At 54.6% G+C, this 22588-nt stretch overlaps 1 protein-coding gene across 1 annotated transcript in view; it reads left to right on the top strand.

Moving 5' to 3' along the window:
- Positions 1 to 1005: 1005 nt before the first annotated feature.
- The window catches only part of NCAN (neurocan), a 37482-nt gene continuing 15899 nt past the window's right edge, over positions 1006 to 22588 (top strand). The window contains exons 1-8 of the mRNA XM_052644056.1: positions 1006 to 1115; positions 10744 to 10823; positions 11737 to 12147; positions 14792 to 14966; positions 15077 to 15204; positions 15729 to 16022; positions 17125 to 17724; positions 17922 to 19394. Coding sequence (XP_052500016.1) covers positions 1108 to 1115; positions 10744 to 10823; positions 11737 to 12147; positions 14792 to 14966; positions 15077 to 15204; positions 15729 to 16022; positions 17125 to 17724; positions 17922 to 19394 — 3169 coding nt within the window. The 5' untranslated portion in view covers positions 1006 to 1107. The remainder of the gene's footprint in view (positions 1116 to 10743; positions 10824 to 11736; positions 12148 to 14791; positions 14967 to 15076; positions 15205 to 15728; positions 16023 to 17124; positions 17725 to 17921; positions 19395 to 22588) is intronic.

Here is a 22588-nt window from a genome sequence, read left to right as displayed (position 1 = left end):
GACCCGGAAGCGCGTGAAAGCCGCGCAGGCGCGCACGGCCCTCACGCCCGGGGCGTGGTTTAATTTGCCCCGCCCCTCAGTGCCTGTCTCTTAAAGGGCCCCATCGAGTGATGGCGGGCTTCCCTGCGGGCTCAGTGGCGAGGAATCCTGCTTGCAATGCAGGAGACGTGGGAGACCTGAGTTCGATTCCTGGGTTGGAAAGAAAGAAATGGCAACCAATTCCAGTATTCTTGCCTGGGAAATCTCAGGGGCAGAAGAGCCTGGAAGGATACAGTCCAGGGGGTAGCAAAAGAGTCAGACATGACTTCCCTGGTTGCTCAGACGGTAAAGAATCCGCCTGCAATGAGGGAGGCCTGGGTTCGATCCCTGGGTTGGGAAGATGCCCTGGAAAAGGGCATGGCAACCCACTCCAGTGTTCTTGCCTGGAGAATCCCTATGGACAGAGTCCATGGCGGTTGACTGAGTGACTAAGAGCACAGCACAATGACCAACAACAAACTGAAGCTGGAGATGCTTACTAGAGAAGGAGCCTTCCTTCCCTAGGACTTCCGCAAGGTCAGCCCTACAAGGAGAAAGGCAGTGACATTTCCTACTTCGGTGGAAAACAAGGGGGCCATGGATTTCCACAAGCAAGTCTCTCGGATCTGGAGGGAAAATGCAGGTATCTAAAGCAAGTGTGTGCCCACTGTGGGGGAAAGGGAGGGGGCTGTCCTTTGGTGCCTGCGGGTATAGAGCGCTAGTTTTAGAATGCAAGAGACTTCTTATAATGATGTCTTCCCACCAGTAGAATGAAGTCTGCTGAGTGCATTCCCTAACTGCAGAAGAATTCTTTACTGTCTGAGCCACCAGGGAAGTCACGTCTGACTCTTTTGCAATCCCCTCCAGGCTCTTCTGTCCATGAGATTTCCCAGGCAAGAATACTGGAGTTGGTTGCCATTTCTTTCTCCAGGGGATCTTCCCAACCTAGGAATCAAACTCACATCTTCCATGTCTCCTGCATTGCAAGCAGGATTCTTCACCACTGAACCACCAGGGAAGCCCACAAGCCTGGGAATCCCTGCACTTCACTGCCTCCCAGAGGCCAAAGGAAGAGTTGAGGAAGAAGCCATGATGGTGCGAGTACTGGGCGTCTTTATCAGCCTTGTGTGTCACCACTGGGACACAGAAGTCCTGGCCTCCAAATCTGTCTTCGTAGTAAATGCTGCCTGGGACAGGCTTCTTGGAGGAGGGGTAACGTGAGGTGGGTTTTGAAGGATGAACAGGAGTTTGCCAATCTGGATTATACAAAGCCATGGCTAAAGTTTTGGCTCACTGATTCAGTAAACAACTGCCACTCCCTACTGCCCAGCCCTGTGATGAGTGATTCTGAGGACTATGAAAGATCTCAGTTCCAGTCCCTTATCTGAAGATCTCCCAATCTGGGGAAGAAAGAACTAGACACATATAATCCCAGCCCCACGGAACCAGAGCTGAGCCAGAGGGAGAGATAAGGCTGGGGAAGTAGAGGGTCTACCTGAGGGAGGGCTTCCTGGGAGAGGGGGTATTGTGCCTGTACCTTATTGAGTGGGCAGCAATTCACCAAGGTGAGAAAAATTGGAGTGGGGAGGTGGATGGGCAGGCAGCACAAGCCTGGTTGAATAAAAAGACCATGAATTTGAATAAAATATGTGAGTCCAGATCCTGCTGGGCCTAAAGCAGTCAAGAAAGGTGTTTGAGAAAGGCGGTATACCATCCAATCTGCGTGAATGGAGACTTCTGGACAGAGCAGCCACTGGCAAGAGGCTGCAGTTCCTGGCTGTAACTGAATGGTCTGGGATCCAGCCCCTTTCTTCAAGGGCTAGGGGAATGGTCCTCCTGTCTGCCCAAGTCCACACCAGGAGTGGGGGCTGGCTGGGAAACTGGGACACCAGCGGAAGGGCCACCCCATCAGCCCCTGCCTGCCAGGACTTCCTGCATTCAGTCGTGGCCTCGTGCCATCCAGACCTGGCTCTGCTGGTCTGAGGGCCAGGGCTGGTGGGGTTGGGGGAGGGGTGTCAAAAAAATACCTCCCTACCTCTAGAAGAATTTAGGAAGAGTATGGACCCTGGAGAGTCCAGATCAGGTTCAAATCTTGGTTAGGCCATTCACTCATTGGCTGTGTGATCTTGGACAAATATGTTGACCTCGCTGAGAATTCTGTTTATAGGACTGCTAGAGAATTCAGTGAACTCTTCAGGCTGACATGTAACAACAGTGATTGACATTTGTTGAGCACCTACCTTGTGTTTAACTTGAAGCCACGTCTGTCTCCATCCACTAGATCATTAAATCTGCTGTGCTGGTCCTTGTCACTCCCATTTTACAGCTAAGGATACAGCCACTCAGCTACTCAGCAGCCAAGGTTCCCCAGGGAGGATATGCACAGCCCCAAGGCCCCCCTTACCACTCCTGGTCTTGGCATGGAGCCACCATGCCCACTGGGATGAAGCCAGCTTCGTACCCTCTTCCCGCCTCCTCACCCCACCGGCGCCTGGGTATGAAAGAACCTCCTGTTTCTCCAGGGAATTAGCAGCTCTAAGCTCCCAGCAGAGCAGCCAAAAGTGGTCCATTCATTTTCCTTAGTGAGAAGAGACTAATCACTCCCTCCTTCCTCACCCCAGGGGGTGGGGCAGAGGGAAGTTTAGAAGAGCCAGGAACTGTAACTCTGGTTGGCTGAGGGAAACTGAGGCAAAGAAGTCGTTTATGTAAGGTCACCCAGGGGAACCGGGATGCAAACTTCAGTCTCACTCTGGAGTTGAGCTGAGTTCTGCATTTTTCAGGAGAGGAAATGGAGGCTCAGAGAGGGTCATGGATTTGCTGAAGTCACACAGCAAGTATGGGTCAGCAAGGACTCTGGGGAGGCAGCCACCCTCATGGCAGAAAACAGGCCCCACTTCCCATAAGTTTGTCACCCTGGAGAAGAGCAGGGAAAAGCCCTCAGATTGCTTTGAGCTTTAGTTTACCCCTGGGGCATAAGTGTAATGATTGCCCCAAGGCTGCACCCTGGAGAGTCTGTAGAGGTAAGGGTGATGGAATCCTCTGGGGTTGGCAGCCCCCTGTGGGGCAGATTTGGGTCTGATTTATCCACCGGGGCCTGCATGGGTACCGCAGGGCCCAGCTCAGGGTAAAAGGATGCTCACTTGTTTCTGGCAGGACTCGTCGGTCTTGCAGGAGGTAAGCTTGGGAGCCTGGGTAAGTGGAGATGACAGTGGGCAGGAGAGGGGGTGGCCGCACATGAAGGTACTGAGCTGAGCTGGCCATGAGCTGTTTGTGGCTGCCAGGAAGGCTAAGTTTCCGTGGGTATGCACAGCAACAGGTGTGTTTGAGTGTGAAGGGGCTGGGTGCAGCTGGGCTCAGAGTTGTGAGTTTGGTTGTACAGTAGATATGACTTGTGTGTGGCCAGGTGACTGTGTGTGGCCTGTGGGACTTACATGTGGCCTGGCCAGGTGTGGCTGGGCTGTGCGTGCTGTTACTGTATGTCTGGGATATGACTTCGTATCAGTGCTTGGTAGTGACGTTGTATGTGACAGGTGTGAATATGCTTGCACGTGCCCTGTGGATATGTCACCCTTGGTGTGTGAGAGGCATTTCAGGGGACAGTGTCTGTCCCTGAGGCCCGGCTCTCCAGGAGGGTCCTGCCTCCTAGCTCATCTTCTGGGCAACCAGCCTCCTCCCCTGTTCCCGCCCCCGACTCGCAGCAGTCCCTGGCCTAAGACCCAGTGTGGGGGAGACAGAGAGGGCACTCAGGGCTGAGGGTGGGAGGCTGCTGGCTCATTCCCAGTGCAGGCCTATAAATAGCTCTTTGAGCCCAGCAGATTCCCAGGCAAGGTTGCCTCATTCAAGCCCCCAGCAACAGCCTGCTCCCAGGCCCCAGGCCAGTCCCTCTAAGCTCAGCTCTGGCACCAGTGAGGGGAGCCTGGGAGTGGGGAGGAGTGGGGAGGGAACAAGTGGGGGGAGGCAAGGTGGGGACTGGCTTGGTTCGGAAGCCACAGACCTGATCTCTCACTTGTTGTTGTTCAGAAGCTCTGTCGTGTCCAGCTCTTTGTGACCCTGTGGACTGCAGCATGCAAGCTTCCCTGTCCTTCACTGTCTCCCTGGGTTTACTCAGACTCATGTCCACTGAGTCAATGATGCCATCTAACCATCTCACCATGGGTTACCCCCTTCTCCTGCCCTCAGTCTTTCCCAATATCAAGATCTTTTCAAATGAGTCAGCTCTTCGCATTAGGTGGCCAAAGTGTTAGAGTTTCAGCTTCAGCATCAGGGCTCCCAGTTGGCCCCTACCCATTCTCTGCAACCTCAGGCAGGTGGTCCTATCTCCCTGAGCCATTTTCTTGGCTGAAAAATGGGCAGCAGCTTGATAGCCGCTCCCAGCTTGTGTGTTTACTTCCCATTTCATTCTCCCAGTAACCCTGTAAGGTGGTTTACTTTTAATGATCCCTGTTTTTGACAGGGAAACTGAGACACAGAAAAATGAAATGGCTGATCCAGAGTTACACTGTTAGGGATTTCAGAGAGGATTTTTTTTGGTGGGGGTGGGGGGCATGCTTCAAAGCCTGTGGGATCTCAGTTTCCTGACCAGGGACTGAACCTTGGCCACGGTAGTGAAAGTGTGGAATTCTAACCATTAGACCAGCATGGAACTCCTCAGAAAGGGGTTTTGAACTCTGGACTTGGGGCCAAGCTGCCCCGACACATGTCACCCAGACTCCTGTCCCTGCTGCCTGCCACCTGCAGACACATTACTGTGATCCCTGACTGCCATCCCTCTTCTGTGATGAGAAGCTCCCCAGTGTGTCACTTTGGTCCCTACGGCCACCACTAGCCCACCCCTAGAACAGCCTGCTGACACAGACCTTCCAGGGCAAACTTGCTCCCCTGGGGTCTTCCCTCATCCTTCACTCATTCTCACCCCCTTTTGGACAGTCTTGCTGAAATCATCCACGTCCCTGTTTCTTTGTTTTTCCACCAGTCGAGACCCACTCTCAGAGGTGCAGCCACACACATACATGGATGCAGGACACTCAGCCAGCACAGCCCAGTCTTGGTGCTGAGAAACGGAGACCCTGGGAAGAAAGGCTTGCTGGGCAAGGGGCTGATTTCTTTATATTTCTGTCCTCCCTCATTTCCACTTGTCATTATGGGAAAATACACAGGGCACAGAATTTACCATTTGAAAGTGCACGGTTAGTGGCAGTGACCCACATTACTGTGCAGCCATCACCACTGTCTAGTTCTAGAATATGTCCAACGTGCCCGGAGGAAGCCCTGTACCCACGTGCAGTCTCTCAGTCATTTCCCCTCCCCCAGCTCCTGGTCATCCCGATCTACTCTCTGCCTCTGCATTTATCTATTCTGACCATTTCATATAAAGGGACTCAGACTGTGACGCTTTTGTGGCTGGCTTCATTCACTCAGCATAATGTTTTCAAAGTTCATCTGTGTTGGAACGTGTATCAGTACTTCGTTCTTTTTTATGGCTGAATAATATTCCACTGTAGACCCTTTAAGATCTGGGATCTCCTACAAAGACAGGCACACCACACCCCCATCAAAGCAAAAATATTTCTGTAACAACAATACCTGGTCCACCCCAGGTGCTCCGTAAAAGCTGGCTAGATAATAGAATGAGTGGATGAATGATGTAGTTCTGGCTGGCACTGGCAGAAACAGCTCTGGGTGTGACGCACCTGGGCCCTGACTTTGCAAGCCTCTTTTCATCTGTGTGACCTAAGGAGCTTTCTTTCCTCTCTGAGTCTTGCTTCCTCTCTATACTGTGGTGTAAAACAGTAACTGTAGCCAAAACTGTTTCAAGTGTGAGACCTGGAGAGCTAGACAGACCAGGATTGGAATTCCAGCTCTGCCCTTTGCCTAGGCGTGACCTTGAGAGAGACTTCATCTCCCTGGAGACTCAGTTTCCCCATCTGTAAGATGGAGCGGGCCCCACCATGGGACTTCTGGGGACAGTTATTGTGAATGGGGAGGAAGTCTGGCACAGTCGTCTCTGGGGTGGGGTGAGTGGTCTTGGGAGTGGGGAGGGGATTTTAGGCAGAGAGAGCCCCCTCCCTCGCACAGTTGGAGGCTCCAGGCTGGCGGGGGCGCATGCGCAAAGCAGCCCCGCAGCCCCTTTATAAGCGCTGAGGCGGCGCTGGGGCGAGCAGAGCGCAGGGCGCAGGGGTGGACCCGGCGCGGATTGAGCCCAGCCGGAGCGTCCTTTGTGCCGGTCGACCGCCCCGGGATGCGTTGGAGCTAGGAGCCAGGTGGGGGTCGGTCGTGGGGAGGGGGTTACGTTGAGGGAGAGGTCCTCGGGCATTCACACAGAGCTCAAGATTGGGGTGGGGGGCTGGGATCATAGAGAAGCCCCTAGCATGGGGTGGTGGCTTAGAGGGGGAGGGAAGCCTCGAGTTGGGGAGGGAACGCAAACTAGGAGAGGGCTTGAGACTGTCAGGGGGATTCGGATTTCGGGGTAAGGTTGTCTAGAGAATGCGGAGACAACCCTTCGATGGGGAGGGGCCGGGCTGGGGGTGGGTCTTAGAGCCGGGGAGGCACTGGAAACCAAGGCTAAAGAAGGGGCGCCCCAAGTTTAGAGATAAGAGGAGAAGAGCCACCCGCTGAGCGCTGGACTCCGGAACTGGGCACCCCGTGTCTGAGCTGAGACACCCCAAGATTTTAAGTGGGGATTCCCAGTTTGCAGATGAATGCAGGATTCCAGGATGGACTGCAGCGGTGAGGGGGCTCCCCAGACCAGCCTGAGCCCGATAGAAGGGGGTCTGTACAAAGACTGAACCCCCATAGGGAAGGGGTGTCCTGCGGTGTCTCTGCCCTTTTGGCTCAGGTCTTGTTACCACATCTTGACTCAGGCAGGAGGCTCTGGGGGCGCTCCATCCCACGGTGGTTCCTGTTGTTTCCTGGGACCTAGAGTTGGGGTGCTGTCCCTTCTCTCGGGGAGCACGCTGTGTGTCCGAGGTGAATACTAGGTGAGAGTCCCTTAAAACCCCCAGCTAGCGATCAGAGCACCCAGTCGCTAAGGGGGAGCCGCCCCCAGTACTTTCACATCTGGCCACGTCCTCACCACTAGACATAGACCCTTGCCTCACCCCTTCAGTTCTGTCTGTCCATATGGATGCATGTGGAAGTCCTGGGTTGGTTTGGGGGCACAGACACTGGGAAGTAAGGGGCTGGGGCCCTGGGCCCAGCCTGGGCAGGAGCGACCCCCATCCCTGTGTGCGGGGCTTTGTTCCTCTCGGCAGCATTAATGGGAGACAGCCAGGCTGAAGAGAGGGTTGGCGCTGGGCCCCAGCGGGGGTTGTGGGGGAAGGGCAGGGAGGGAAGCCTGGGCAGACCGTGGGACCCCAGAACCTCAGCAGCCTCGCTGGCATGGGGACATTCCCAAATGGAAGCTGTCCCCCAGGAGCTAGGGACGTGTGTGTATGTGTGTGCGTGCGCGTATGTCTACCCCATGCTGGGAGGAGGTGGGTGCTTATGGTGTCCTCTGTGAGTCTAATGTGACCGAGGTTGTGTCTTTGTCAGGAAACTTGTGCCGAGGCCACATCACCTGGTTGCAAAATGATGTGCCACCAGTCACCAAAGCCACAATTTGCCCAGTCTGGTCTGTGCCAGGGGCTGGCAGCTACATGTGTGAGTGCGTGTGGGGAACTGTGTCTGGCAGCATGGCCTCATCGAGGGCTTTCCATGGGGAGCCTGAGACTGTGGGTGTGTGTCTTTGTGTAGAAGATGCTGCCTGCCTTGTAAGTGCCCGTATTGTCTCTCTTTGTTAAAGTCACTGAGAATCTGTGAGTGTGAGTCTCCAAGGCTCTGAGCCTAGAGTGTGTGGCTGTGTGTGTGTCCCGTGTGCACAGCCAGGTCCTCTCCATGTGATTGGCAGTGTGGCCCCTGGGTGGGGGAGTGTGAGATGTGGTCTGTGTGCAGAATTGGGGAGCTAATAGGGGAGACATTGGCAGGGGGTTCAGGTCTCCAAGGGGCAACCAGGGCTGATTAACTGAGCCCGGCTTCCTTTCTCCTCCAAGGAGTTCATGCATTGAACCCATGCACACAAATACACCCTGACTCCAAGGCCAGTAACATACACGTGTGTGCTCATAGCCTCTGCTAAGCATTACTGGTGCTCACACACCCAGGGACCACACTCGGTCCCCTGTGCCCCACCCAGTACACACTGCCACTGTGAACCCTCATACATGGTCCCATACCACAGAGCGCATCCTTGCCTGGACAGCACCTTGATGCACAACCAGGCGCAACACACAAAAAAACGCCTGCTGGCAAACTCACCCTCACTCAATGCCTTCTGAGACAGGAGGTGGGTGTGAGGGAGGGGGAGACGTGCACACGCGTGCGCGCGCGCGTGCACACACACACACACACACACACTTTCTTCTCTCTCTTTCTTCCTGGCCACCCCTCCCCCAAAGCCCACAGGCCCCTACTTGCATATGTATGAGACTCATGCATTATTAATAAGGGGACAAGCCCCAGACAGCTGTGTAAATGCTCACCTCTGGTGGCCCTGCAGAAGAGGTATTTTAAGAGAAAGGGTGTGGGTGTGTGAGAGTGCTGTTGGAGGGGATGGGGTATGTGTGGGAAGGCATGTGTGTGGCAGGAGGAGAGTGCACCGGAACCTGTGTCTCTCACCTTGTTGGATCACCATTGTATATTTGTGTGTGTACACAAGCCTTTGTGTACAAGTAGCAGTCCTTTAAGTGAACATTTCTTAGGCTTCAGAAGTCAGCTCATTCCATTCTCTCAGTAACATGCTGAGGTCTGTGCTGGGTGATCCCCATTTTACAAGTGGGAAAACTGAGGCACAGAGTGATGAAGCAACATGTAGGGAGTAGAGACAGGCCTTGAGACCTAGTCATGAGGATATAGTTTGAGCTGTTAATCATACAAAGTGTGTGTGTGGTGGGGTGTGTGGTTGTGCGTGTGCATGAGAATTCTCTGTACTTGCCCCCTCCTAAGGCTTCCCAGGGGGCACTAGTGGTAAAGAACCAGCCTGCCATTGCAGGAGATGTAAGAGACGCAGGTTCGATCCCTAGGTCAGGAAGATCCCCTGGAGGAGGGCATGGCAACCCACTCCAGTGTTCTTGCCTGGGGAATCCCATGGACAGAGGAGCCTGGCGGGCTATGAACTGGACAGGGCTAAAGTGACTTAGCACGCACTCACGCAAGGCTCTCCTGGGGCAGGCACAGCCAGAGTCCTGCCCCACCCCTTAATACCTATCCAGGACTTGAGCTCTCAGGGGACCCTGCCCCGCTCAGGGTTCTGAAAGGGGGAAATGAGGACAGCCAGGGATGTAGGTTGAAACTGCTGAGGTTTGCAGGTTGGTAGTTACGGACACCGTACCAGGAGCTGACGTCTGTCCTGCTGTGCAGTCTTAGGCAAACCACTCACCCTCTCTGGACCCCGAGTCACTGCCCTAAGAAGGCAAGGAGACTGGGTAGTGCCGCTATGTTGCCGCCCCAAAGTTCAGCACCACGGACAGGTCCCGGGCCTGCCTTCCTACGGGGCCTCTGGGAGATGGAACCTGGCAGGGCCCCGCCGTCCCCCGCAGGACCCTGTTCCCGACTCCATTCACACTCCCCTACTCGGGGCTATTCTTTTATCAGGAAGAGGGTGCAGGGGCTGGGTTTATAGGTAATGTTCTAACTTCCCATCTGTCCCCACCTGCTGAGGCGCGTTGGTGGGCGGGGGGGGGGGGGGGGTGGGGGGTGGGGAGACACCGGGAGGGGCCTTTCAGAGGAGTGGGAGGCTTTAGGGAGGAGCCATACCCCAGGGTTTCTAGTCTCGGGAAGAATGTGAAGTCTGGGAGGACACGCTGTGTCCCAGTGTCTGTAGCGGGCTTTGCTTACAGGTAGTGCTCAGTATTTGTGCACTTGAACATCATGTGCCACAACCTCTACAGAAGTCTGGACCCACAGCGGGAGTTTCTCTGTGGATCGAGGAGGCCTCCTCACCAGGCAGTGTGAATTCAGACGGAGGATGGGATGGGCAAGGGCGAGGCCCCTTCCTCCAGCTGGGACTTGGCAGCTCTTCAAAAATCCCAGAAACCAGGAATAGAATCTTGGCGACAACCAGATCCTGGAATTGAAGCTGAGAATCGTGTCAGTCAGCAAACCCAGATTACAGGCTGGCTTGGAGGCCAGCCTACTGCCAGAACTGGGGACCCCAGGCAGACTAGGACTGGATGTTGCCCTCTAGGAGCCCCCAATTTGATTTAGGAGGCCAACTTGTAAGATGGGATTTTGATCTTGGCTGTTAGAGTCAATAATAATAACAGCTGAAATTCACCCCTTCATGCCAGGCAGTGCTAAGTATTTTGTATGTATTGACTGAATTGACTGATCTATTCCTTCCAAATACCTGATATTATCCCCATCTGACTTGCAAAGAAACTGAGGCACAGAGAAGCTAAGCTATTTGCTCAAGGTCACACAGCAAGGAACAGGCAGAGAGACAACCCCGGTTTGAGTCATTCGAGCACTCATGCTCTGACCATCAGACTTCACTTGCTGGGGTTCTGAAGTAAGTTGGTCCTGGATTCAGATCCCGGATCTGCCCTTGCTTGTTGACTGTGTGACCTTGAGTGATGCATGGCCTCTTTAGCCCATGTTTCCAGATCTGTAGAGGGGGAGGAATTGGTCCTTTCATGTCAACTATCTAGAAGGGATGTACTCCCCCCTTACTCCCTCTTCATCTTGTTTCAGGTCCAGGATGGGGGCCTTGCCTGTCTGGGTCTCAGGCCTCCTGACTCTCCAGATGCTTCTCTTTGTGGCTGGGGAGCAGGGTGAGTTTGCTTGTGAGGTGGGAGAGGTTGGGGTCTGGAGAACTGACAAGATGGGGCAGCCTTTTAACTTGAGAGCCTTCTCCTGCTGCTTCTCTGGCTTGGTCTGGAGAATAAAATGAGAATAGATGAAAAAGGTCTTTGAACAGTCGAAAGCGAACAAGACACCTGAGAGGTTATTTTTAGTCATTGCCAGCAGAGGCTAGAGGTTCCCGCCTCTCACTGTTTTGCTGAGATGAGCTGGAGAGAGGAAAAAAAAAAAAAAAAAGAGGGAGAGAGAATCATATGAAGATTGATTAGTGATGCCTGCCATGGGTGTAGCAATAGAAATAAAACCCCATATGCCTCTCCCTGGCATCTCCCCAGTGGTGGTCAAAAGGCCAGACTTTAGGAATGCCTCCTGATTTGCTCTGTGGCCTTAAGCAAGTATGATGTCTGTGAGCCTCAATTTCCTCAACTCCCCCAGAAGAGGATGAGAGATGGCTACCTCTGCAGATGGTTATGAAAATCAAATGAGCTGATTGCTATTTATATAGTGCCTGGTATATAGAAGGTACTCCACAAACACCGTTTCCCTTCCGATGGTTGCCTCTCGTTTAACTTTTAGGGAAACCATGGCTCAGAGGAGAACACTGACTTTCCCATGGCCACGTCAGTGACACTGAGAGTCAAATCTCTGGTCTCCAGGATCTGGACTTTGAGTGGAGGCAGAACCAGGAAAGGATTCGACTCGGTTACCCCTCTTCTGCTCACAGACTGGGCTGCAGATCTCAGATCTGTGTGCTGCCTTGTGATGTTGTATAGGCAGCCTGACCTCTCTGGCCTTAGTCTCCCTGTCTGTAAAGTGAGGAAAACTGCAGTCTCTGCTGGTCCTTGCCTCTCAATCAGGCCCTCTTCTCCACCTTTTCCACCCCAGGCCCACAGCACACCACCGCAGCTGCAGCCACTGCTGAGAAGGGGCTCCACATGCAGAAAGTGGGGTCTGGGTCAGTCCGGGCTGCACTGGCGGAGTTGGTGGCCCTGCCCTGTCTCTTTAGCCTGCGGCCACGGCCAGGTGCAACTCGAGAAGCCCCACGGATCAAGTGGACCAAAGTGCGGACTGCATCAGGCCAGCGGCAGGACTTGCCCATCCTGGTGGCCAAGGACAACGTGGTCCGAGTCGCCAAGGGCTGGCAGGGACGTGTGTCACTTCCCGCCTACCCCCGGCACCGGGCCAACGCCACGTTGCTGCTGGGACCACTGAGGGCCAGCGACTCCGGGCTCTACCGCTGCCAGGTGGTGAGGGGCATCGAGGATGAGCAGGACCTGGTGCCCCTGGAGGTGACAGGTCAGTTGGGGGAAGGGGAGGGGCCAAGGCTGGGACGGGGAAGTGCACTCACTGAATGTCATCTTAGAAATCACTCCTTGGGAAATTCCCTGGTGTCCAGTGGATAGGACTCTGCACTTTCACTGCCAAGGGCCTGGGTTCCAGGGCCTGGATTCAACCCCTTTTAGGGGAGTTAAGATCCCGCAGGCAAAAAAAAAGAAAGAAAGAAATACTCCCTGTACAGTGATTTGCCCCAAATTCTGATAGAATCATAAAGAAAGCCTGTATGCGTACACCTCTCTTTTTAGCATCTCCGTTTCTTAGCTAAGAGAGAGCAGCCTCTGACCAGTCTCTTATAGGCCACAGCATTTCACAGGATTTCATAACCTGCAGTTCAAGGCATGGCCATCTACTTTCACATAAGGCAGAGGATATTGGTTTTGTCTTTAAAATAGGAATACAAATTTCCTTTTAAAGTAAATACATGTTTTTTAAAAGGGAAGTTCTTTTTAAAAAGTCGATTGAAAATATATGTTAAGGGGACTTCCCTGACGATCCAGTGGCTAAAACTCCACGCTCCCAATGCAGGGGGCCTGGAGTTTGATCCTTGGCCAGGGAACTAGATCCCACAGGCCAAAACTAAAGATCCTGCATGCTACAATTAAGAGCTGTGCAGCCAAATAAATAAATAATAAACATTTTAAAATGCAGGTAGAATTCATTTTAAAAAATTATGAAAAGGAATTATATATTAAGGAAGTGAAAGTTCTCAAATATCTGTTTAACCAATTCCTACATTAAATTCTTTCTGTTGAAATATTCAGTGTAGCTTCTGTTTTCCTAACCAGTCAAGATGAACAAGGCAAACAAATATATTTTTTTAAATTATTAAACCAAAGTCCTAGAAAAGGGCATGGCACACAGAAGATGCTCAATAGATATTTGAGCATTGAATCAATGAAAGGACCGTTGTGTGGAGAACAGCCTGTGGATGCCAGCTGGGACGTCAATTTCCCTTAACCTGTGTTGAAAAGTGGAAGTGAAAGTGTTAGTCAGTCTGTCCTGTAGCCTGCCAGGCTCCTCTGTCCATGGTATTCTCCAGGCAAGAATATTGGAATAGGTTGCCATGCCCTCCTCCAGGGGACTGTCCTGACCCAGGGATCAAACTTGGGTCTCCCACATTGCAGGCAGATTCTTTACTGTCTGAGCCACTTGGGAAGCCCTATGTTGGCCATAAGGAAAGTGCCTGCAACCCCTGTTCTGGAACACAGTCTTTCCACACCCAGTGTCTCAGTGCGTATTTTGTGGGGTCAGCCAATGATTCCCTTTCTAAGGCCTTGTTCTCAAAACTAATAAACCTCAAGAAAACTGATAAGTGATGAAAGAAGGGAATTCCACCTCTGGGTTGGTTTGATTCATTCATTCTGCCAGACCTTTATTGAGCAACTACCATGTACAGCCTGATGCTGGAGACACAGCCATGAGTGGGACACAGCTTCTGCCTTCTGGGAGCTCTCAGTGTAACAAGACGGAGCAAAATGTTTAATTTCTTTGTCTCGCTCAGCCATTTCTCTCATCCCTAAATCAGAATTTGAGTCACACGGAGCTTACTGATGCTTCACATCTGATAAAGCAGGATGTGACTTACACGTTACCTTCTCCGGGAAGCCGTGAGCGACTCCATTTCTAAACTGGGCAAGAGCCATGTTTGATCCCCGGTTGCTCTCTGCTTCCTCTCCCTGTGTGTGCATTTAGCTCCTGAAAGGAGGAATCTCTCTCACTCTTGTCCGTGCCTTCTGTTACCTCCAGTCCCTAACCGTGGCATGAAGAATGCTGTCTTTGGAGTCCAGATCTTCCTGAATACAAATTCTGGCTCTCCCTTACACTGGTTATGTGGCCCTAGACTTGTCCCTCAACCTCTCTGAGCCTTCGTTTCCTCCTCTGGAAATGGGGATAATCATAGGGTTGTAAGATTTCAATGAGGTAATGAGTATAAAGGGGCTTCTGGGGTGGTGTTAGTGGTAAAGACACACCTGCCAATGCAGAGACCTGGGTTCAATCCCTGGGTTGGGAAGATCCCCTTGGAAAGGCCTTGGAAAGCGAATGATTGGTCGACCCAATAAAATATGCAGTGAGACATTGTTGGCTCATGACCAACACAGGGCTTCCCAGGTAGCTCAGACAGTAAAGAATCTGCCTGCAATGCAGGAGACCTGGGTTCAGTCCCTGGGTGGAGAAGATCCCCTGGAGGAGGGCATGGCAACCCATGCCATGAACATTCTTCCTGCTTGAAGAATCCCATGGACAGAGGAGCCTGGTGAACAACAATCCATGGGAGTGCAAAGAGTCAGACACGACTAAAGTGACTTAGCATGTACGTACATAGTGCTTGTAAATGTTTTTTACACAGCAAATGTTTAACAGATTCTAGCCCTTTATGGCCATTATCAATTTCCTCATCTGTAAAACCAGGGCACATCAGTTGCACTCCCCATCATCACCTTAGCCCTATGCCTGGTGCTGAGTGAGCAGACATGGCACAGGGCAGGGCAGGGCAGCAGGTTGTCTGTCATCGTTAGTCTAGTCGGGGCATTCTGTAAGAGGGGGGTCTGTGCTTGAAGATTTCCGTGTAAATCAGCTCCCTACCCTGGGTGTTTCTGCATAGGTGTTGTGTTCCACTACCGAGCAGCCCTGGATCGCTACTCTCTGACCTTTGCTGAGGCTCAGGAGGCCTGTCGTCTCAACTCAGCCACCATTGCAGCCCCGCGGCACCTGCAGGCTGCCTTTGAGGACGGCTTTGACAACTGCGATGCCGGGTGGCTCTCTGACCGCACTGTTCGGTGAGCGGGTACACGGGGTAGGGAGACGGAGAGCTAGCCGCTGGAGAAAGATGTTCCTTGGGAGCCCCCGGAGCACAGATCTGAGAGAGGCCCCCACTTTGTCTTGTCAGATATCCTATCACCCAGTCCCGTCCTGGTTGCTATGGTGACCGTAGCAGCCTTCCGGGGGTGAGGAACTATGGGAGGCGAGACCCACGGGAACTCTACGATGTGTATTGCTTTGCCCGTGAGCTGGGGGGTAAGTCTGGGGCTGGTAGAACGCCCCCTTCTCTGAGCCCCTTTATGCTTCCTAACCCTCATCCTTCCCTAAGTCCTTGCCTAGGTCTCCTAAGTTTCATCCCTCTCTAAACCCACAGCCAAGACCTGGACCCGCCGGTTTTTCCTCCACTCCCTGAGGCCCTCTCCTTTGTGCCCCTTCCCTTCCTCCGAATCTCTCCCCCTTCCTGCCCCCTTCTCCCTCTTCCTACTTCCTCCCTCCTCACACCTTCCCCAAGCCCCTTCCTCTCTCTGAAGCCCAACTCGTTCAGGCGCCTCAGTTACCTCATTTGTGAAAAAAAAAAGGGAAGCCCCGTCTTAGCACTACCTGAGAGGCAATGACAGTGATGCTCTGGCGACGGGGGCGCGCAGCTGCGGCTGCCTCCATCTCGTTTAGCCACAACCCAAATCCGGCCAGATCAGGGCTATTTGAGATGAGACCCCCTTCCCGGGCTCCGGGGGAGGGTCCCTGGGACACCTCTGACCTTCTCCCGCGCCTTCCCGCAGGCGAGGTCTTCTACGTAGGCCTGGCCCGCCGCCTGACACTGGCCGGCGCGCGTGCCCAGTGCCGACGCCAGGGCGCCGTGCTGGCCTCGGTAGGACAGCTGCACCTAGCCTGGCATGAGGGCCTGGACCAGTGCGACCCGGGCTGGCTGGCCGACGGCAGCGTGCGCTACCCGATCCAGACGCCGCGTCGGCGCTGCGGTGGCCCAGCCCCTGGCGTGCGCACCGTATACCGCTTTGCCAACCGCACCGGCTTCCCGGCACCTGGAGAGCGCTTCGATGCCTACTGCTTCAGAGGTATGTGTGAAGCCTCGCCCCTGGAGGGTGCGTCCCCTGGTGGCCACGCCCCGAGGGCGTGCGCTTTGCTAACGGCCACGCCCCTGGAAGTTTGGGTTTCCAGTGGAGGCGGAGGTCAGGCAGGGGAGAAACAGGTTGAAAACTTACTCCGCGGTGAGCCACGCCCCCAGGGAAAGGTGACACCCCTGAGACAGGCTTTCCGTAGGAGCCCCGCCCCTCCTTAGGACAAGCCCAAGGCAAGCCAAGCTCTGCGGGGAAGCCCTGTTTAGTGCGTGGTCTAGGTCTTCCAGGTGGCGCTAGCGGTAAAGAACCCGCCTGCCAATGCAGGAGACACGAAAGACGCGGGTTTGATAGTTGGATTGGGAAGCTCCCCTGGAGAAGGACATGGAAACCCACTCCAGTATTCTTGCCTGGAGAGTCTCATGGACAGAGGAGCGTGGGTCGCAAAGAGTCGGACACGACTGAAGCGACTTAGCACGTATGTCTCCTGAGATCTCTAAGAGAGGATCTCAGACCTCTGGATGGAAAGTTTCTTGCCTGGAACCTTGCACGGGAGCACCCGCTTAGAAGGGGCCTCGGCTAGCCACGCCCCCTAGGCAAGGCCACGGCCCCAGGGACAGGACCAGGGGATGACCCCCGCCCTTGGGTTGGTTCCATACCCTCAGAAGCTGCCAACCTCAAATCCAAAGGAGCTGAGTCTATGTCAAAGGCCGGGAGTCGGAGGGAATCTCCTCGTAGGGAGGCCATGCCCATTAGGCGCTTTATCTCCCTGGGAAGGAGCCACGCGCAGGTCTGACCTGCCCCCCTGAGCTGGCACTGCCTGAGCCTCACCCACTGGCCAAGATGTCTCTTGACCCTTTACTGCGACCAGTTGACTCTGACTTTGACAGTGGACCTGTCTAAACAATGGGGATGAAAACTTCGTACCTCCGTCTCTCAGTCAGGGGGATCCCAGAAACAACCCAGGGAGTCAGAAGGGCACAGAGAGACAGAAATACGTAGAAGATCTGTGCTACAGCATGCTGGAATGTGGGTAGACTTCAGGCAGGACTTCCCAGCTAGGCCCTGGGCCTAGCACAACCTCTTCTGCTTTCTCCCACAGCTCATCACCCCACATCCCAACATGGAGACCCAGAGACCCCCTCATCTGGAGATGAGGGGGAGATTCTGTCGGCAGAAGGGCCCCCTGCTGGGGAACTGGAGCCCAGTCTGCAGGAGGAGGAGGAGGTAGTCACCCCAGACGTACAAGAGCCTCTCGTGTCTAGTGGGGAAGAAGAGTCTCTGATCTTGGCAGAGAAGCAGGAGTCTCAAGCGACCCCCAGCCGTGCCCCTGGGGTCCCCACATTAGCCTCAAGTCCTGCCCTGGAGGCTGAGGAGGTGTGGCTGAGCACGGTGGCCCCCAGCCACAGCAGCGTGGAGGCAGGCACTGTTGTGGGCACGCACACAGACATAGCCCCGGCCAGCACCACGCCCAGGAAGAGGGAGCGCTTTAAAGGGTTGAACGGGCGCCACTTCCAGCAACAGGAACCCCAGCAAGGGCTGAAGGGGGCACTCGAGGCCAGCGTCCAGCCCCCCACCCCAGAGGCTGCTGGGAATTATGTGGAGCCTCCCATGACCACTGGAGCCACAGACGCCTTGGGGAGCGGCCAGAGCCAAAGCCCCTGGGCTGTGCTGACAAATGAGGTGGAAATGCCCAGAGCTGGTGAGTGGGGTCCCCGGGGGAGATGGGACCTGCCTGGGGCTCTAAGGGAGGCAGGGGAGGAAGCTCCGAATCACAGCTGGGTCCCCTGGCCTCCCCAAGCCTCTGAAGACCCGTCTTCCTCAGGCCTGGAGCCAAGGAGACCATCAGAAGAAGGAGCTGCTGACAGATAATAATAATAACTGTTGATATTGTTTCAGGTTCCCTTGGTGGCAGGAGCCCCCAAGAGCCCTGGCTGTGGCCCCCAACCGTGGTCCCACCCATCATCCCAGACCCCAGCAGAGCCCTTGGCCTGGAACTAGAAGAAGCCAAGCGCTTTAGTATGAGACCAGTCACTTCTGACCTGCCCTGGTCTGCCTCGGAGACCACTCCCAACCCATCCAGTGGCCCCAGCCCTGCCCCCTGGGAGGCTTCTCCCGCGCTCATTTCTCCAGACCTCCCTGTCGTGGCCATGCTTCGTGCCCCCAAACTGTGGCTCCTATCACAGGCGCCTCCTACACCCCTCCCCACTGAGGGCAATGGGGTCAAGGGGGGGAGTGAGGCCTTGGCCACTGCCCCGCCCTCCTCTGCTTCAGAAATCGAAGCCAGCCCGCAGGATCCCATCCATCTGGAAGTGTACTCCCTGCCTTCCTCCTCGGGCCTTGCAGGACAAGACAGAGGGCCCACCTCCCTGTCACTCAGCAGCCACAGAGAAGGAAGTCCTCCGGCCCCTTCACAGGCAGCCACAGACACACAAGCTGGAGCCAGTCCCAGCTCCCCTGGAACAGACTTTGGAAACACTAGGGGGGCCAGCCCTACTGAGCTCAGCAAAGCTGAGCACCCCAGATCCAGCCCACAGGCCTCTGTGGACGGGAGTGTGGTGGCAGATGCCATTATTTCTGAGGCTGCCACTGAGCCCATGGGAGCCGGAGGCATCTCGGAGTCTGAGCCTGGGGTCTTCAACACAGCAGAGAGTCCTACTTCCAGCTTGCAGGCCTCCATTGTCAAGACGCAGGGAATATGGGCCTCGCTGCACAGGGAAGGGCTGGACCCCCACTCCCCATCTGCACCCTTGGGGGTCCCTGAAGTCTCCTTGATGCCGAAGGTCAGCCCACGTTTGGGGCCTTGGGCTGCTACTGATGGAGGAGTCACGGTGGATCCTATGGACCCCACAGTCACGCTGGGCACCAGCGACGCTGGTGGGCATTGGGAACCTGGATCCCACATGGTGGAGGGAGCAGAAAGCCCCACCTTGAGCCCTCAGATGGCTGTGGATGCAAGTGTGGTGACACCCCTCACGTCCTTGGACCTGGGGGACAAGGTCGGGGTCCTGGCCGTGTTCACAGTGGCCTCCTCAAGCTCCCAGCCCCACCCAGAGCCAAAGGGCCAGCTGGTGACCCAGGGAACCCTGGGAGCCTTGGAGCCTCCACAGGAGGGCAGCCTCTCAGGGGACCCCATTCCTCCTTGGACGCCGACAGCAGCCAACAAGGACGAGCCCATTTCAGTTTCCTCGGGGGAGCCTACAGTGCCGTGGGACTCCCCCAGCACCCTCCTGCCTGCCTCCCTGGGCCCAGAGGAATTTGAGCTGGAGGTCCTGATGGGGAGCCCAGGTGTGGAGAGCTTCTGGGAGGAGGCAGCAAGTGGAGAGGAGCCCGCCCTGCCAGGGAGTCCTGCAAATGGGAGTGTGGAGGAGGGTGAGTTCGAAGCTTGTGGTCTCATCCAGGCCACTGCGTTGGTGCTCAGGGACCTGGGGCTGGTGCCTGGGAAGGTGTCTAGCAGGGGATGATGTTCAAGATGGGGGCTCATCAGACAGGGCTGAATTCCAGAAAGGGTGTTCCTGGCAGAGGCACCAACCTGAGTTGGCACGAGGTGAAGTTGTGTATGATGTGTTTTGCACACCGTGAGTGGTGAGGCGATGATGAGCAGTTGGGCGGAGTTTGGTTTGGGGAATGAGTACCATCAGCAGATCATGCTCGTGTCTTCTCTGAGCTGACAGCGCTGGGCAAGGCCGGGGTCCTGCCTTCAGTGATGCCTCCGTCTGAAGATGAGGCTGGCAAAGACCCCTCCCTGGGTGGGGTGGGGGAAGGAAGAGGCTTGGCAGGGAGGTCTTCCTGGACAAGGGTTGAACTGCAGCTGGAATTCAGTGGTGCACGTCTTGAGGGACCTCTTGCCACAAGGAAGTGTGCGTGCTGGGAAGGGGCGGGAGTGGTTGCATTGCCCCCATTTCACAGATAGCAAACTGAAGCTCAGCAAGGTATGTCACTACCAGCCAGTGATCAGACCTCAAGTCCACACGCGCCTTAGCTGCTGTGTGCCCAGCGGAGTCCAGAGAAAGCCACCACCCTGTTCTGAGCTCAGGTCTGCCCATAGCTCAGCCTGCAAATTCCAGCCCTTTAGTTTTTAGGTCCTGTCATATTGAGCTATTTTTTTGGTCAAGTGAGCTTAAAAAAAAAAGAAGCAGCTAATTAAAAGTCACTTTTTCTGAGTTGCAAAACACTCTTATTAACACAATTGGTTTTACACTTGCTCCTTTTTTTGAAGGCTGTCACGGCGATGGAAACGGCTGATGCAGGGTTTCATCGCCCACCCTGTCATCTCTGGGCTGTGTCTGGGGCCCCATCTTCCTTTCTTAGGTGCCCAGGAGGCAGGCAGACCCTGGGCAGGGGCACTTGCTTTGGTAAAGGCTGATGATTATCGGTGATTGCCTTTGTGTTTGGATTATTTTGAGCACTTTACCGGAATCAACTTGGTTAATCTTTTTATTTTAAAATTATTTTTTAAGAGTTCTTATCTTTTGGCCACTCTGCACAGCATGGTGGGTTTTAGTTAGCTGACCAGGGATTGAACCCACCCACCCTTTCCGCCATTGGCAGTACAGGGTCTTAACCACTGGACCATCTGGGAAACCCCTAGCTAATCCTTTTAATGTCTTTAGGGAGCAAGTTCTACTATGATTCTCCCTGTATAGATAGCAAAATTGAGGCACAGGGAAGTCAAGTGACTTGTGCAGAGCCTTGCAATTGGGGAATGTCAAGGATAAAGTCTGAATCCAGGCTGTCTGACAACAATCTTTGTCTCAATCTAAGATGTTTATTTCACTGGCGTAAAAAAAAAAAAAAAAACGCCCTGAGGTTTTGGAGCGGTGGGGTAAGCTCATCCTGGGAGGGGGGCAGAGAAGAGACTGGCTGTGGAGGATGGGTATGGGAAGGGGCTCAGAGGAGCTAGAGGAGGAATGGTCAGAAGGTTGGGAGGGAGACCACATATTGGGGTGCTGAGGAAAGTGCATTGAGAGGAGCCCCCAGGGCCATGGCTGGATCTGTGCTGGACTTTGTCGGTGTTTTGGCTCCAGACTCTCCCCGTTGGCAGCCGAGGTGGAGGGAGGCAGCCAGTGCTGGGGGAGACCCAGGCGCCTACTCACCTACTGCATGCAGCAGAAATGCTAATGAGGCCCAAAATAAACGCAGCACCAGCAAGCAACTGAGTCACCGCCAGCCCGTGGGCAGGTGTCAGCGGCACGGGGCACCTGGTGGGGCTTACGCATCCTGGTGCCTGGCAGCCCCACATGTGTGCACACACGTGCCCGGGTGGCGCCAGGCACAGACATAGCCACAGGCCTCTCTGGCCATCCGCGAGGGCGCAAGCTACCACCCCAGGGACAGGCTTCTGTCGCTGCAGGAGGGCCAGCGGCTACCTTCATTCAGTTAGCAAGCAACTCCTGAGTGCTGGCTGTATTCCAGGCAGGAGGGTGAGATCGAGACAGCTCTGGAAGCTGACATGCTAGAGCAGTACTCTAGAACTTTCCTAGTGATGGAAATGTTCTCAGGCTACACTGTCTGGTACGATAGCAGCCAGCCACTTGGGCCTTCTTTGTAGCACACGGCGTCTTCACTGTGGCACGCTGGCTTTTCATCCTGGCAGTCAGGCTTCATTCCAGTTGTGGCGGAAGGGCTCTGGAGTGTGTGGGCTCAGAAGTTGTGGAACGCAGCCTTAGGCGCCTGGCACTATGTGGTATCTTACTTCCCTGATCAGGGACTGAGCCTGCACCCACTGCACTGGAAGGCAGATTCTTATAACCAGTGGACCACCAGGGAAGTCCCAGAATTACAGTTTAATTTTTATTCCATTTTACTTAAATAGCTAGGTGTGACTGCCATGTGGACCATCACCTTGCTCGCGGGAGGCATGGATAAGAAATGATCTTAATAAGTTATATTGGAGGTTAGAGAGTAAGAAAGACAAAAGAGAAAAATAAAGCAAGCGATGAGGGATGCCAGTGGGCAGTTTCGGTTTTGGGAGGGGGTTAGGATGAAATCTGAGCAAGCCTGAAGGAGGCTGAGAAAGGAGCCATACGGAGATGTGGGGGGAAGAGCATTTCAGGCAGAGGAAACGGCTTGTTCAAATGCCCTGAGGTAGGACTGTGGTTGGTCCAGTGAAGGCACAGAGGCCCAGCATGGCTGGAAGCTGAGTAAGAGAAGGAGGGAGATGAGAATCAGGCCGGGAGATACTGGGCAAGGTTGTACAGGGCCCTGAGGGCTGAGGTCAGGATTTTGACTTTCCCTACGAGCCGTGGAGGAATCTAGGCAGAGGAGGGGCAGGATCTGACTCAGGTTTACACGGGCTTCCCCTGGCAGCTGTGGGGGACCACCCTGCGAAGGGTGAAGGTGGAGGCCAAGAGGCCAGGGAGGAGGCGCCTGTCGTTACTGTCTGTTTCTTTTGGGGCCCCAGACAAAGACAAAGCAGGAACACGTTCCGGGTGATGGGGGCTGGAGAGAGGGCTTTACGCTGGGCCGTCAGAACCCCGAAGGCCAGTTTCGGCTCTTGTGCTCTCCTGCTGTGTGACTCTGAGGTAGGCCCTGGGTCCCTGGGTCTTCTCTGAGTCTCAGTTCTA

Source organism: Budorcas taxicolor, chromosome 7 (genome assembly GCF_023091745.1).
Source record: "Budorcas taxicolor isolate Tak-1 chromosome 7, Takin1.1, whole genome shotgun sequence".
Classification (NCBI taxonomy): Eukaryota; Metazoa; Chordata; class Mammalia; order Artiodactyla; family Bovidae; genus Budorcas; species Budorcas taxicolor.
Note: the sequence above shows the minus strand (reverse complement) of the source record. Positions and strands in the feature narration are given on the sequence as shown.